The sequence below is a fragment of the Salmo salar genome, chromosome ssa17 (assembly GCF_905237065.1).
Source record: "Salmo salar chromosome ssa17, Ssal_v3.1, whole genome shotgun sequence".
Lineage (NCBI taxonomy): Eukaryota > Metazoa > Chordata > Actinopteri > Salmoniformes > Salmonidae > Salmo > Salmo salar.
In genome coordinates this window covers 51,262,822-51,279,821 of record NC_059458.1, presented here as the reverse complement: position 1 = coordinate 51,279,821, position 17,000 = coordinate 51,262,822, and the positions used below count along the sequence as shown (strand labels likewise).

General features: G+C 45.0%; 2 protein-coding genes across 9 annotated transcripts in view; one reads left to right on the top strand and one right to left on the bottom strand.

Annotated features, from left to right (window-relative positions):
- Positions 1 to 5,871, top strand: part of LOC106576024 (regulator of nonsense transcripts 2) — a 24,898-nt gene extending 19,027 nt beyond the window's left edge. For 6 of the 8 annotated variants that reach the window (XM_014152825.2, XM_014152829.2, XM_014152824.2 and 3 more), the window contains 2 exons: positions 3,175 to 3,295; positions 3,493 to 3,875. In XM_014152825.2, the coding sequence (XP_014008300.1) occupies positions 3,175 to 3,295; positions 3,493 to 3,631 (260 nt within the window). In that variant the 3' untranslated portion in view covers positions 3,632 to 3,875. Of the gene's footprint in view, positions 1 to 3,174; positions 3,296 to 3,492; positions 3,876 to 4,124; positions 4,173 to 4,353 lie in introns of those variants that run through there. The other 2 variants (XM_014152831.2, XM_014152830.2) reach the window with 2 other exon arrangements.
- Positions 5,872 to 8,615: 2,744 nt separating this feature from the next.
- Positions 8,616 to 16,790, bottom strand: proser2 (proline and serine rich 2). The gene is made up of 4 exons (XM_014152822.2): positions 16,271 to 16,790; positions 15,074 to 15,301; positions 12,968 to 13,241; positions 8,616 to 12,696 (listed from the first exon to the last, which is right to left on the bottom strand). The coding sequence occupies exons 2-4, from the start codon at positions 15,200 to 15,202 to the stop codon at positions 10,985 to 10,987; spliced, it is 2,115 nt and encodes a 704-aa protein (XP_014008297.1). The 5' UTR covers positions 15,203 to 15,301; positions 16,271 to 16,790; the 3' UTR covers positions 8,616 to 10,984.
- Positions 16,791 to 17,000: the final 210 nt, after the last annotated feature.

The following is a 17,000-nucleotide window of genomic DNA, read 5'->3' as shown; positions in this document are numbered from 1 at the left end:
GACTGTTACTAGTCGGCTACCACCCAGCACTCTACCCTTAACCTTAGAGACTGTTACTAGTCGGCTACCACCCAGCACTCTACCCTGAACCTTAGTCACTGTTACTAGTCGGCTACCACCCAGCACTCTACCCTGAACCATAGTCACTGTTACTAGTCGGCTACCACCCAGCACTCTGCCCTGAACCTTAGTCACTGTTACTAGTCGGCTACCACCCAATACTCTACCCTGAACCTTAGTCACTGTTACTAGTTGGCTACCACCCAGCACTCTACCCTGAACCTTAGTCACTGTTACTAGTCGGCTACCACCCAGCACTCTACCCTGAACCTTAGTCACTATTACTAGTCGGCTACCACCCAGCACTCTACCCTTAACCTTAGAGACTGTTACTAGTCGGCTACCACCCAGCACTCTGCCCTGAACCTTAGTCACTGTTACTAGTCGGCTACCACCCAGCACTCTACCCTTAACCTTAGAGACTGTTACTAGTCGGCTACCACCCAGCACTCTACCCTGAACCTTAGTCACTGTTACTAGTCGGCTACCACCCAGCACCTTGCCCTGAACCTTAGTCACTGTTACTAGTCGGCTACCACCCAGTACTCTACCCTGAACCTTAGTCACTGTTACTAGTCGGCTACCACCCAGCACTCTGCCCTGAACCTTAGTCACTGTTACTAGTCGGCTACCACCCAGCACTCTACCCTTAACCTTAGAGACTGTTACTAGTCGGCTACCACCCAGCACTCTGCCCTGAACCTTAGTCACTGTTACTAGTCGGCTACCACCCAGTACTCTACCCTGAACCTTAGTCACTGTTACTAGTTGGCTACCACCCAGCACTCTACCCTGAACCTTAGAGACTGTTACTAGTCGGCTACCACCCAGCACTCTGCCCTGAACCTTAGTCACTGTTACTAGTCGGCTACCACCCAGTACTCTACCCTGAACCTTAGTCACTGTTACTAGTCGGCTACCACCCAGTACTCTACCCTGAACCTTAGAGACTGTTACTAGTCGGCTACCACCCAGTACTCTACCCTGAACCTTAGTCACTGTTACTAGTCGGCTACCACCCAGCACTCTACCCTTAACCTTAGAGACTGTTACTAGTCGGCTACCACCCAGCACTCTACCCTGAACCTTAGAGACTGTTACTAGTCGGCTACCACCCAGTACTCTACCCTGAACCTTAGTCACTGTTACTAGTCGGCTACCACCCAGCACTCTACCCTTAACCTTAGAGACTGTTACTAGTCGGCTACCACCCAGTACTCTACCCTGAACCTTAGTCACTGTTAATAGTCGGCTACCACCCAGCACTCTACCCTGAACCTTAGTCACTGTTAATAGTCGGCTACCACCCAGTACTCTACCCTGAACCTTAGTCACTGTTACTAGTCGGCTACCACCCAGTACTCTACCCTGAACCGTAGTCACTGTTACTAGTCGGCTACCACCCAGCACTCTGCCCTGAACCTTAGTCACTGTTACTAGTCGGCTACCACCCAGCACTCTGCCCTGAACCTTAGTCACTGTTACTAGTCGGCTACCACCCAGCACTCTACCCTTAACCTTAGAGACTGTTACTAGTCGGCTACCACCCAGCACTCTGCCCTGAACCTTAGTCACTGTTACTAGTCGGCTACCACCCAGCACTCTGCCCTGAACCTTAGTCACTGTTACTAGTCGGCTACCACCCAGTACTCTACCCTGAACCTTAGTCACTGTTACTAGTCGGCTACCACCCAGTACTCTACCCTGAACCTTAGTCACTGTTACTAGTCGGCTACCACCCAGCACTCTACCCTTAACCTTAGAGACTGTTACTAGTCGGCTACCACCCAATACTCTACCCTGAACCTTAGTCACTGTTAATAGTCGGCTACCACCCAGCACTCTACCCTGAACCTTAGTCACTGTTAATAGTCGGCTACCACCCAGCACTCTACCCTGAACCTTAGAGACTGTTTCCCTATGTACGTAGTCATTGAACACTGCTCACTTTAATAATGTTTACATACTATTTTACCAACTTTATATGTATATACTGTATTCTAGTCATGGCTCATCCTATATAATTGTGGCTGTACACACCTTTTCTATTCATATACTGTCTATACACATACATACATACATACATACATACATACATACATACATATCACCACTCAAAAGTTTGGACACCTACTCATTCAAGGGTTTTTCTTTATTTTTAAAATGTTCTACATTGTATAATAATAGTGAAGACTTCAGAACTATGAAATAACACATGTGGAATCATGTAGTAACCAAAAAAGTGTTAAACATATATTTAATATTTTAGATTCTTCAAAGTAGCCACCCTTTGCCTTGATGACAACTTTACACATTCTTGGCATTCTCTCAATCATTCTCTCAAACATGTTTCTGCAGGTTGCAAAAAAGCTAAATTAGCATGACACGAGCTGAATTAAATGGAAAAGGCTTTGTAAATAAAAAGCTTGGTATACGCTCAGTGCTCCTTTGACATCTCACAGAGATACGCTTGTTTTTGTGTGAAATCTTCTAAATGAAAAAGCGTATAATATGAAATGCGTATACTATAATATGAAAATACTATATGCCGTGTCTCAAAACTGATATCCATCTCACCTCTATTGTTTTATGTCCTGCCGATTCCAAAAAAAAAAGAACAAAAAAAAGAGTCGATGGGAAAGTGAGCCTGTCAGTTAGCAGGAACCTTAAATGTTTCGTAGAAATCTTCTTAGCATAATTGTTAATTGTTTCACAGAATCCTCCTAGCTGACGCCATGCAATTGTCCTGACTTTTGCCCACTTTTCTTCTCGCACCTCCATTGATTTTAGTTCTGGCCATCCTACAAGAGTAAAAACTCAAGTAACTTTTGTAACGGGTTATGATAGAGACGTCAGGTTTGGACAATTTGGTTTTCATAGAGGAGTATCTACACAACATTATTTTACACATTGGTCAAAATATGTGTTTTTGATTGAACAATATTGATAAGAAGAGGGACAGATGGTGAATGAGGCATGCGTTAGGGAAAGAAATGGAGAGTGTGTTTGAGAGATGACGAGAGAAAGTAGCAGGAGTACTACCAAAATTCAACATGCCTACACTTTGTTGGTTTGTGTAGCATTGTGTTAACCTTCTTGGTTATTATTATGTAGAAATGATGGCGTCTCTGGCCCAGCGGCCCGCTCCTGCCAACACCAACCGGGAGCGGCGCCCGCGCTACCAACACCCCAAAGGGGCACCCAACGCCGACCTCATCTTCAAGACCGGAGGAAGGTGAGACTCGCTCCTCAACTTACCTACCGACTACACACACACACACACACACACACACCACCAAGGCCAGGAATTAACAGCAGACCACCAGCCAAATGCTGGTAGAAATAGGGATGGCATCAGAATGGGATCCTGTCGAAGGACGTGGTGCTTGTCAACTTACTGACTCTCCCTCCTTGTTCTCTGCACCTGAACAGAAAGCAGGAAACAAAGCAGGAGAGAAATGAAAGGCACGAAAAGCGTGACAGACAAGAGAGGCAAGAGAAACACAAGAGAAACGACAGATATGAGGGCCAGGAGGCTAGGGCCAGCCAGCTCAGCCGGACACGCTACTGACAGACTGCACTCAGGCCTGCTTATGTTAAGACGGGAAAGGGTTAATGTCTCCCAACTGTCAAACCATATTTTGTTGGCATATGAGTATTCTGATCAGAGACAGACTTGTCCCCCTTTATTTTTGCACCGTGAAAGAAACTATATCTGCTCTGCTTTGCAGGCACTAAAGTGAATTTTCATATTTTTACTTAAATGCTGTAAAGATTGCTTTCTATTTTTGGAAATAAAGATTGCATGAACTTTCTATTTTCATCAGAACAAAAATAGTTTGTGATTCTTTGTCCTCCTCCTCATATTTGTCTCGGAAAAGTGACTAAAGAATTCAGAAAGGAGATCTTCAGATCTGCGGCAACACCACGCATCATATACATACCTAACATACATTTGACAGATGCTTACATGATACTGATGGCAAAGTACACCATGATGTTTTTGATGAATAACAAAACTTTGTTTTGGATTGTCACTCACAATTACATTTTCTTACGAACAGACGCTAGACCATTGCAACCTATGGATGGAAGGAGCTGCAGTAATGATGGTACTGAAGGAGTGAACGGGGATGGATATTGGGGCAGGAGGTTGAGGGAGGGATGGGTGGAGAAAAGGGGGTGGATCTTGGATGGATGTTTTGGGGATTTGAGGATTTGAGGAGGGGATAAATATTACAGTGAGTGTTCTGGAAGACAGCTACTGCAGTAAAGCCCTGCTCTGTCCCCTAGGAGACGCTGATTGGAGTCTAGCTGAGGGAGCGAGCGAATGAGAGAGCGAGAGAGGGCGAGCGGACCATCGGTCTCGCCTGAGCAGGGAGTGAGTCCGCCAGCCGCCCACTGACGCAAGCGCAGACCCCCACACCTAACCCTGCCGCCGGAAGAAGAGAAAGAGAAAGGGCATCAACGAGGGGTGGGGAAGAGGGGGGCACCCCCTTCATCCAGCTAAGGCGTTCCAGAGAACTCCCCTTCCTTTCTGTGCGTCGCCCGGGACGACACCAGCACAGCAGCACAAACACCCACCCCGTCTCAACAAGAGAATGAACCAAAAGATGAATGAAAGAACGACTGACCAGCTGACGGACGGCCATATGTACGGACAGACATGGACGCAGACAAACAGACGCACGGACAGCTAGGCAGCAGGACAAGGGACCACAGTCGTCTTCTCTTTGCTCCCGTGCAGGATGAGGATATGGTGTACAAGGGCTCACAAGAGGAGGAGAACGGACAGAATGTGTGTGAAAGCAAAGGGGACGGGTGAGGGTGTGACATCTTTGGAGATGGACTGTGCTTCTCTTACTAGGAACAGATCTGTCATTCAGTCTTTTTATCTCTTTATCTAGCTAAATCACACACTGTTCAAAGGCAGCTTTGAGAGGGGTATGGAGGAGGAGGAGGAGAGGAGAGGGAGCACAGACGGGGTCACCACTACTAAATGACTTGATAAACAAGGGAACATGGAGGACAGGATTATGTACAGAAAGGCGCGGTTGATTGTGTGTGAGGATGGGTTACAGATGTAGGATCTTAATTTGAGCCAGTTTGCTACAGCGGGACAATAATCCTGCAGCAACAGGAAATGTGAATTATTATGTGGATTATGATTAGTTGATATTTTTGTAGGGGTTGATACATTTTTGTAAGGGAAAATCAAGTCTGAAATTTCTAAGTGGAAATTACAAACTTCAGAAGCCTTTTTAAACCTCATACACTAAAAGTTTTAAAATGTCCAGTTCTCCTGCAACAGGGTGATCAAATGAAGATCCTGCATCTGTACTATAGAGATGGTTTGCTCCTCCTAACCCTGTTGGAAATGGAACACCTTGTCACGGTGACGACCCTGACCCGGAGGCGGGTACGAGACCAGTGTTGACTGACCAGCGTTTCATCATCAGAAATAAAAATAAAATATAAGTGATGAATATAATACATATTCTTTATTTTTTCAGAATTTTGGCTTTCTAGATGTTTCCTTTATTTTCATGAAAAATCTATACTTTTTTGGGGTGATATACAGTTTGTTCATTTGGAATTTGTGTGCCGTATTGTAGTTTTTGACAAATGGATAAGATACTTATCTGTGCTCTTGCCTCCTGAGTCCTACTCAGTGATGATAACTTCTGTTTGATTATTTCTGTCTGTTGAGTCTATAGATAGATCATCTGTACTCTACTGCATAGGCCTTTCTGCACCAGCTCTGTAAGCCAATTTCTGCCTGTTTCAGTAAAAGTGTCAGTTTGTGACTCACTCCTCTGGCTCGACTTCTTTACTGTGTCCATGATCTTTGTCCCACCCAGGGTTGAGTAGGTTACTGTCTAAATGTTATCTGTTAGTTACTAGTTACCTGTCCAAAATTGTAAGCAGTAATGTAACTTTTTGATTACCAAAACTCGGTAATATAATCTGATTACATTCAGTTACTTTTAGATTACTTTCCCCTTAGAGGCATTAGAAGAAGACATAAATGTATGTTACCAACATAACCACATCTATTGCAGGATAAATAAATGTTAAAGTTTACATAGCTGGCCATATATGGATGTTCATTTGACTTTATGGGTTGGTTATGTAGGCTTCTTCTAACACATCGCTTTCTATTACATATAATAATACGGTTAAATGAATATCATCATTATAGTCACTCCAGTAAATGTTATACCCCTTGATCTTCAAGAATAGGACTTGGAAATATGGAAGTATAGATTAGCCAAATTGTTTTACCTGAGCATAACCCCAAAACAAAGGACTTATTAGCCGGCCCTACTCTGTTTATGATTTTTGTTGTCATGGAGGACTGATTGGGCTCATTGATTCAAGTTGAAAAATAGATGCTGCACTCTTGGAATGGCATGCTTTGAGCACTACTGAAAAGTACTATTTACATGTGAAAAAAGAATGCCATATGCTGCATTTGCTATAGGCCTGTTGTTTACCTTTTTGTTGGTGACACTTTGATGTCTTGATAATATGCAGCTGTTTAAAGGGCAAATCCACAGATGAAACAATAACAAAATAACCACCTCTGTTTTTGTAAAAAGCTGAGGGATGGGTCTGGAGAGATGTAATCACTCTCAGATTAATAGACAGACCTTTGGATGCAAGGACTGACCATCCATGATATCAAAAGTATAGTTTTAACCATGTTATGAGGCAATACAGTGTTTGTTTACATATACAATGTTTACAGACATTGGAGAAAACAAGCTTATATTTTGGGTTGAACTAAGCTCATGAGGCATTTATAAGTTATATTCTTCAAGAATCAATGGATATATATAATTTATAAGTCAAAATATGGATGTAGCAACTACAGATTGCCCCTTTAAGTATATCAAAAGTGTGCGAGTTTGAACATGTGTCCTGTAGGCCTATGGATTAAAAAAATGTACCAGCATGAATTAGATTGAGCAATAAAAGCCCCACTTTATTCCATGGGCTGGGGTAAGCACTGTGCAGCTGTTGCAAGAGCGCATTTTTCACTGGCTGTCCACTGGTTTCAAAAACAATGATTGATAGGCAGCTTAAACTTCTTGAATTCAACCATTATTGGGTACAAATACACATTTAGATTTGTGAACAGACATCCACAACAACCACAATCCATAAGGCACAATTAGCTAAAGGAGAGAGCAGCAGTGTGATTCACATCAATGCGCTATGTAGATATCAATAATAAGTGATATCCGTATCGCCGTAGACTACACCACTGCTGTCACCCTAACCTCCAAGCGGTTATTCAAGTTGGATAATCTTTGGATGCCGACAGCAGTCTCACCATTGGAAGACATATCTTGGACTGTAGCCTACAAAAGCCGATTCCTGTTCTTTTCCCGCGATCCATCAAAATCATATGCTGTGTCATCATAGTGGTCTCTGACTTGTGTTCAGACTCGCTCAGGTGGAACAAACTTAAATTTGCGCCATTTTTCAATGCTGATTTGAATGTCATTGAGAAAACAGAGGTGTCAAATATTTGTTTTGGCAAACCTCCTTTCTGAATTTAAAAGTAATCCTCAAAGTAAACGTCTAGTTTTTCAAAAGTATCTGTAATCTGATTACAATATTTTTACTGGTAATGTACAACTACAGTTACCGTTTTGTAATCTGTTACTCCCCAACCCTGGTCCCACCAATATGGCTGGGAGCCTTAGCTCCTCCATTGATGTACCTATGTGTGTATGAGAGGGAGTGCAAGACTGTATTAGTGCATCTGTGTGTAAGAGAACGAGGTAGTATGGCAGAGGGAGTGTGTGTGTTTGTTAGAGGGCACTCTTAAAGGATTTTTCTGATGCCTCTAATTACAGACCCTAAACATGCTTATTTACTCACTTCCTGCCTGTGTACCGCCCATCAACACACACACACCCCCCTTACCAAACCACAGCTTTAGTTGCCCTCACACTCCCGAAAAAGCTAATGCCCCAGATGCTCTTGGTCACACACACTCAGACCCATGCCCTACAGAGGGAAAGAAAGGCTCTCTGTTGGGTCTGGGTAAAGGGGTGTGACTCTGCAGTATAGACAGCATACCCATGTGAAACTGGGAGCGGCCGTCCACCTAGCAGAGTACACAGTGGGCTGCAGCTTTCCAGGGAAATATTCTGTACGAAAGAGAAAGTATCTCAGTAGTCTTACGCCTTCCTCTTGTCATCCGATCTGAAAAAGGGAAAGACAAAAACAATATTGAGGAAGACTTATGGGAGTTTGACTGTCCAATTATTTAATCTTAGTGGCAGAAAGGAGACAGGGAACTTTGGAATCATGACCTTCAAGAACGGACAGTCAATGAAGTAATAGAATGAGGGGTTCGAGTGTAGGCTGAGGTGAGTTGATGCCCTGGAAAGCTTGTCTGTTTACGGTTCCATTAAAACCATGGTGAACTATTTCCCAGGGAAGAGAAATCATCATAAACCATACACTGAGATTCTACTCATTCATAACATGGTATAGTAAATGCCCTGCGAAGAATAACAAACTCTGGATAGGATAAGTCATGTATATTACTCTCTTTATTAGGTGACACAGATGTACATTAAACGTTGTGTACAATATGACAATGAGCAAAATCTATAAAGGCGCTGTTGTACCATTGCAGCAACTTTTGTTGACAATTTGTAAATGTTAATTGAATGTCAAATAAAGATTTTGTATGTGAGTCTTTTTGGATTCTCTCTCTGGGTCTGCAAACTACAGGTATATTTTCCAAGTGTGTGTTTGTGTGTATTAGATACTTCATGAGTTACTGTAGATGAACTACAAAACCGGAGTCTGACTTTTTTCATTAAAAAAAACTTTAAAAATGGACAAACATGTTTCACACACACACACACACACACACACACACACACACACACACACACACACACACACACACACACACACACACACACACACACACACAGGGTTATGTACCAATATATCTGCAGTCCAGCGAGAAACAAGAGGCATCAGTTATGATGACAGTTAAATGACATATTGCAAATGCAAGTTCAGCATACAGTTCATGAACAAAAGAAGGGCAAAACAAGAAAAAATGGTCCTTGTGAGTATTTCTGGATTCTGTGGCTTCAGTGTTTGTGTTTTGGACATTGCAAGCCCTTGCCCGTCCTCACAAAGTTAAGTTTTTTCCCTCGAAGTAGTAAAAGTCTACATTTCAAACCACATTTAGTGGTTTTGTGTGGGAGGTATGTCCATGGAGTAAAAATACACTTTAACCAGCGCTGTAGTTACATATCACTCCTTTCCTAGAAACTCAAGCCTGTCTTGCACTCCCTCTTTTCTGTAACATACATTCACAAAAATGTCCTATGAGGAGATTAACACATGGGGGTCACTTCAGAACTTCCAATAATTTGATATCCTTCGAGCTGAGCATATGAGGTACATGAATGCAAACTATTTTAATTGCTGCTTAGTTTACTTGGTATGCCAATCAATTGTTAAGTTTCTAAGCTTTGCTCTTGCATGGGGGAATGTACCCCCTTCCGAGTGACCTGTCTTTAACATACCATAAGGCAGCAGTGGAAATCAATGGGTGCATAAATACTTATCAAGTAGGATATCATCAATATTTATGAGTTTGATGGTTACCGTCCTCACAGGAAATATAGATACATTCTAATAGATGAGTGTAACGTGTACGCAGGGAGTTGGGAAGCACGTACAGGGAGTGAACTTAATAAATAAACCAACATGGAACAATGCAAGCAACACAAGTAGCATATATACATTAATCAGCTAGCCAGAAACAGAGTCAATATCACCTGAGGAAGGAACCAAGGGGAGTGACAGATATAGGGGAGGTAATCAGGAAGGTGATGGAGTCCAGGTGAGTCTCATGAGGCGTAGGCACACGTAAAGATGGTGGCAGGTGTACATAATAATGAGTAAACTGGTGACATTGAGCGCCGGAGAGTGGGGAGCGGGTGTAAACGTGACAATTAGTGAGTGAAGTTAATTCAACCTTATTCTGCCAGGAAAGTCCTTCACACTATGTCCTTGTTCATGCTCTTAAAAGCTGAACGGTGAGATACATCACACTCATAATAACCCCCTGGATAACAACAACGCTGAAATCGGTAAACAAAATAACATGTTGTGAGGCTCTTTAGTTCTCAGGTGATTCACAGCCAGTTTATAATGATTCAAGTTCACTTTATCAGTACCCGCCTCAAACTGATCAGTAATCAATATAGTGTCATACAAAGTAAATGTAAATATACTGGGTATATAAATCCATCTTTGGAGAGTGAGAGCATGTAAGGATTCTCACTGGTAGCTGAGGATGTGACATCAGAAGGTGGCAAAGGTAGTAAAAAGTCTGTCTCTGCCAAATGTGCCAATGCCAAAGACATTCAGCTGTCTGCATTCCCCTTTGCACAGGTCTGTTTTTTTTGTCTGTTTTGGCCCAGAGAACAATAGAGGTACATGTATACTGTAAAGTACAATATGTCTTGATTCAGAGACAATGTAAAACACTTAGTAGGACTACAGTTAAATAGAGCACAATTTAAGAGACAGCGCTTTGATGCATATAAGTGTGTGAGTTGTTGGGTGAATGTATTTGTGGGTATGAGTGCATGTGCACGTGTATGTCTGTTTGACGAATGTGTGTGTATACATGTCCGCGTGTGTGTATCTGTAAAACGTATGTGTGCTCATTTGTCAACCAGGCCATGTGACGTGTCGGACTCGTTTGTCAGCGCTCAGAACCAGGTGTGCCGGTTTCAGCCCGGATCCTGTTTCATTCCACAGTAATGTAGGTATCCTCTCCTGCCACGCCTCACACCCTTTCAGAAAAACTCCAGAGGCCTTCGTTATGTCTGTCCACCTGGAAGCTCAATGGAGGTTTTGCAGAGAGTTAGAAAGTGTCTTTCAGCAGCCCCAGTTTCCGGAGAGCTTCTCTGCGCGACTCATCCGTCACTCCCCGTCCGGAGAACTGCACAGTGATCCCCTGGGAGCGGAAGGATGGCTTGGAGATGGACTTCGGCCGGGACTCCGGAGAAGGAGGAGATGCCCCCGCCCTGTTGGCGCTAGGGGGAGTGCTATAGCGGAAAGGTCTGGAGGCTGGAGAAGGCACTGGGGCTGAAGCTTTGCTGGGGGACCTCACTAGGGTGTGTGTGAGGATGTCAGGGGTGGTAACGGGGGAGGGGGTGGTGTGAGATGGGGTGACCATTCTGGTCTTCCCCCCGTAGCTCTTGACCTCGTAGGACATGGTTTCTCCTTTGGTTGGGATGGAGGTGGAGGTTGGTGGAGGCATCCTTTTGGCTGGGGTGGAGGTTGAGGCTGGGGAAGGCATCACTCTGGCTGGGGTTGAGGCTGGGGAAGGCATCACTCTGGCTGGGGTTGAGGCTGGGGAAGGCATCACTCTGGCTGGGGTTGAGGCTGGGGAAGGCATCACTCTGGCTGGGGTTGAGGCTGGGGAAGGCATCACTCTGGCTGGGGTGGAGGCTGGGGGAGACATCACTCTGGCTGGGGTGGAGGTGGAGACTGGGGGAGGCATCACTCTGGCTGGGGTGGAGGCTGGGGGAGGCACGGCCCTGCTCTCGATGTCTGGTTGGGTTAGGTCAGCCCTGGTTGTGGTAACAGGAGCAGGTTTCATTACCTTAGTCTTACCCCCGTAAGGGTTGAAGTCACTGTGAGAGGTCACTGGCTGGGCCTTACTGCCATGGCCACCGGTGGAGGGAGCTACAGCAGCAGCCTTAGAGGGGTTCACCACGATGGTCTTCCCGCCATAGCTGTTAAAGTCCTTGGACGAGACTTCGGGCGACGGAGAAGCAGGCTTGTTGTCATGGATACTTGCATGAGAGGTGTTGGTGTTGACTGTTGCTGGTGGCAAGGTCTTTGCCTGTCTGGCCACATCTGGTTTACTCACAGGTGTCAGTGTAGGCATAGGAACGGGTGTAGGGGTGGCAACCGGAATCGGGGCAGCAGCGGGTTTGGTGTTTGTGCTGCTGTTGTGGGTGAGGTTTCGGGTCAAGCCCAGTTTGGACAGTGCCTCCATCCGGGACTTATTTGGAGTGGGATCCCTGAAAGACACACTGTGGGTGGGAAGGTTTACCTGGGCCTCCTGCAGCCCATGGAGCTCTTCCGCCTCCACAGGGTGGGATGTCCCTGATAGGTTAGCCAGCATCTGAGACTTCCTGTCCTGGAGGTTCACACTGGCCAGCGAATGGCTGTGGTGCTGGTTGCTGCCCATTATCATGTTGATGTTGTTGGGGTAATGGGTGGGTTTGGCTGAGGTGGTCGGGTCCTGTTTGATTAGATAATCCGGGGAGGTGGGTGGTCTCTCTACGTTCTCTAAATCGAGGTTCCTACGGCAGTTGGACAGGAGGGAGGAAGAGAGGATGTTGGTGTTCCCCACACTCCCCTGGTGCTCTGCAATCTTCTGGGCGATGCGGACGGGGGTGGGGACGGAGCCTACAGGCTGGTACAGGGCGTGGCCATAGGGGGCACTGTCCTTGCCAGGGGGCGGCAGGTTGTACTCTGTAGGGAAGTTTTCCATCACCTCACGCCTCGGCTTGTTCTCAAAATGCCTCTCAGGGTTGTTCATTACCATATTCTGGGTGAAATCTGCAAAGAGAAAGAGTTTGAGAGGTAAACTCATCAGTTCTCTATACATTCTGTATCTTCAAAAGACAAGGTCAATGGCAAATCTATATCTTCACACGTATATTCACTATACAGTACAAATGTCAATGTTGAGTAATCTGTCATGCTGATGATAGTGATGAAGTCTGATCTCATTTGACTGTAGTAATTCTAATGATCCAAGGGACTGATAATCATAATCAAATGTAAACAGTACTGTTCAGGGTGGAGCAAGGAGTGAACTGTGCTGTACCTGGCATGGGGGGGTTGAATGGTGCATGTGTGGGGTGGACCAGATCAGGCTGTGCTGGGCGAACCAGGTCTATGATGTCCTTGGGGCTGGTGGGCCTATTCGAGGCTGAGAAGGGTGGTACGGGGCTGAGGCTGGGGGCGGATGCCCGGATGGGGGGTCCTGGTCCGTCAAGCTCATCTACTGCTGGGGTAGTCAGCAGGGAGTCGATAGTCTCCTCAAAGAACAGGATACAATCCTGCTCCTCCTGGCTTAAGAAATGCAGCGCCTTATCCTCCTGTAGGGGGCGACACAGGGCACAGGGCAACACAACACACGAGTTACTTGGATGGGAAGCGACCGACTACAGGGACACACTAGTAGATCATCAGAAACGTAGGTTAAAGGTGCTCTTTGGTTAAGGGGTAATTGGTAACACGAGTTGCATTAATGTGACATACAGTATCGTATAACAGTATCTCCTATACCATAATCAGGTCTAGTGTATGGAATATACTTCCTGTTGCCCAAAAAAGTTATGTAAAGGATGTAAACAAACACAGATCCTGTCGGTTTAGCCTTTCCCCTCATACTCGAAAGGACCACACGCACACTACACTGAATGTTGATCTGCCGTTTGTCTGCCGTTCGTTTGGTGTGCTGTGTTTTAGGGACCATCCGCTCGTGGACATCTGACTGCCAACATTTTTGCATGATTCTTAACTTAGAGACCCTGTGTCCCAATCCATCCATCTGCCTGCCATCTCTCGCATGTTTGTGTGTGTGTATGAGCCACGGTGAGAACACAGGGCTGCTTGTTCGTGCTCTCCCACCTCTCAACCTTCTAATCCCCCCAACCTAGCACAGAGACCTGGAGGAAGGAGCCTACACCCTCCAGCCCCTCCAACAGGGTGGCCTCACTGCCTACATGTTACATCACTACCTGTCCCTCTGTACAGAGCACATACAGCCACAGAACACCACAACACAATAGGCATAGGGTATACAATGATAGGGCTGCTTTGACGGCTGCTGCATGACCCTGACTATAGATTTTTCCACTGCTCCCTGTGATCTGTTTCACTCAAGATAATACGCTGAATCAAAGGGCAACCTGGTTAGATTGTTTAAAACGAACCTTAATGGGTTTAGGAAAAAGGTACTAGGTCAACAGAATGCACAAATGAGCTAGAGACTAGCTCTATATACTGAAGATCCCCCCCATAAAACAATGTGTCATCTAAACACACACATGTAGTCAGTAGACACACAAACCCAGGAAAGCACACACAGACACAAATACCTGGCTGACAATGGCCCATTTTTATTGCAACAAGAAAATAAACAACGGATGCACCCATACCACCTTTCATCAACCATTACCACCACTGTCAATTAGCGACAAACCAAATATGTTTTGTTTGCCGTTTCAGGTTACGACCCTGTGCCTGTGATTACTAGGGTGAACAGGTTACCGCAGCAGGATGCCATCTCGTTGCTAGGCATCACTGTAGGGATCGAGAGATCAACCTTTACCAGAGGTAAATCTGTACCACAACACAGACCTGTTCTACTCAGCCACACACACCAGCCATACACACACACGTACGCACGCACCCATGTGCACACTCACACACACATGCGTGCACATCTGCAGGCAAACTCATTTGAAACCAAACACAAAGACCACTGACTTCTGTTGTGTGAAGCAGGACCAACTAAAACTGCATCTTAACCGGTTTCCCTCAGTCTCTGAGGTGTGTGTGTGTGTGTGTGTGTGTGTGTGTGTGTGTGTGTGTGTGTGTGTGTGTGTGTGTGTGTGTGTGTGTCATCCCTGAGGCATGCAACAGGATGTAGTCATTAATCCTGTGTCATTTCTCAGTGACAGCATGACAGAGGGGGGCATGGAGACAGACTTTGCTGTATAAACAGATAAGTCAGGGTTTTCTTAAGTCACACAATGAAAAAGACCTGCTCTAAACCAGGAACAGGTGGGTGAATACTTCAACGCCATGCCCCCCTAATATGGGTGCGTAAAGTTTGAACAAAGGGAGAAATATTGACATTTTGATCTAAGATACCAAGAGAATAAGCCGTTAGCGGAAAGGGTTTCATATAAGTTATACTCACAAATGGTTTACTGTGGGAGTTTCTATCAGCGCCATCGTGACCCCCGTTGACCCCAAAGTAGAGGTTCGGATTGGCTTGCATTCGGACGTCCATGGTTATAGGGTCAAATGCCAGGCGACTCGTGGGCATCTCATGAAGGGTCAGGGGTTTCCGAGCAGTCCTTGGAGAGAAAGTCGAGGGAACGTGTCTGCTCTCACTCTGAATAACCTTTTAATCTCCTCAAACAGTCTGGAAACAGAGAGAAGAGGGACGGCTTTAAGGAAAGGAGGCTAGGTCAAACAATAACGTAGTAGTAGGTGTACAGTATAAGACTACTTCCCTGATAGCCTGAACAAAGGGTGTACAGTAATAGAATGAATGTAATATTACAGTGGTGTTTTTGTTTACTATAACATCAATATCATGTTGACTGTCTCAATACTCTCCGGGGAGACAGCTGGGGAGAACAGAACACTCCCACAGCTCCCCTGGGAAAATGTCTTCCTCATTCCTTCCACCCCCAAAACACTTATTCAGGGTAAATCTATTTCATGTAAATACCAAACTCTCAACCCAAAGTTTGAACTCCAAACTGACACTGACTCAACCATCTCAGCTGAAGTGAAGTATCAGTCATTTTGCAACAGGTTGTCATGTTTGGCGGGGCAACACATCCAAGTCACAGCCATAAACAAGGTCCACCTTGTTTAGTAGGTCCCTCGACTAGTGCGTCCTCATAATACAGTTATTACACCCTCTATAGCAGGTAGTTATTACAACATACCTAGTACATACAGTGACGTTTTTTTGGCACAGCATCACTACTACAGAGCTCATAAACTGATAGACGAGTTATTCTGGATCAGGTATGTTAGAGACGAGCAAACAGGCTCCACCGGACAAGCCCTCCTTGTTTAGGACCTTCAAATACACCTACATTGGACGCTCAAAGCTGTTGATGGGTGATTTGTCAAGGTGACTGCTTTGACACATTCCATTCTCGCCATTGGTTTCGATGTAGCTTATGAGTTTATGTCATGATCAAATAAAGCCTAAAATTAAGATATTTTGCAGTGGGACACTGGGACTTCATATTCCCATTCCCAGTATTTTCATTGCAGATTTGAAATATTATACCCAATTAGTCCAAAATAGGCTTCTATAGACACATTGAATGTACTGTACTTAACTTTCTTAAACATTTAGATATGCACTTACCTTAAAAGAACCATAGGCTTCTGAGAAAAATATATCCAAATGTCCCAAAACGTCACTCTGTATACGGGGATGGAGGAACAAACTCTTCGTTTTCGTAGAACAAAAACATAAACTCGTTAGCTTTGTTCTCAGAGTTCTCTGCCCTCCAGTCTCCTCACGGTACAGGCGTACTGGCGACCTCCCCGTGCGTAATGTAGCAGGTCTCCTGTTCCAGTCAAGCGTCAAGCGCACAAGACTCCACCCAATACCGCAGCTGAGCAGTGAACTGGAGCTTTCTTTCAAGTGCTGGAGACCGCCCACTGACTACTAGAAAATGATCAAGACTGCCTTTCTCTGAGTCCCAGTTAAATACGTAGGCTATTATAGGCTTTTTCACTTAAACAATTAAGCAATCTTGGCTAATGACAGCATGGCCATCCCTTGAACTTAACGCACGCACTAACGTGTCACATCTGGAATGTTCTGCAAACCTTTTGTTTCAGACCCTATGGCTTTAATTATTATGAGCTAATATCATGCACGAGATGTAATTAACAATCCTGTTTAACCTACAAATCTCGTGTAGCAGATTTTGCCCTGCCCTGGTTGGGACCAAAACTTAACAAACCCGACTCTCTGGACTAGAGTTTCATTACAGTTTCTACTTTGGTACAAATGAGGTTGGCACCCAATTCACGCCATACCCTGGCATTGTTATTAACATTTCATTCATAGGCAGGCATGTCTGATA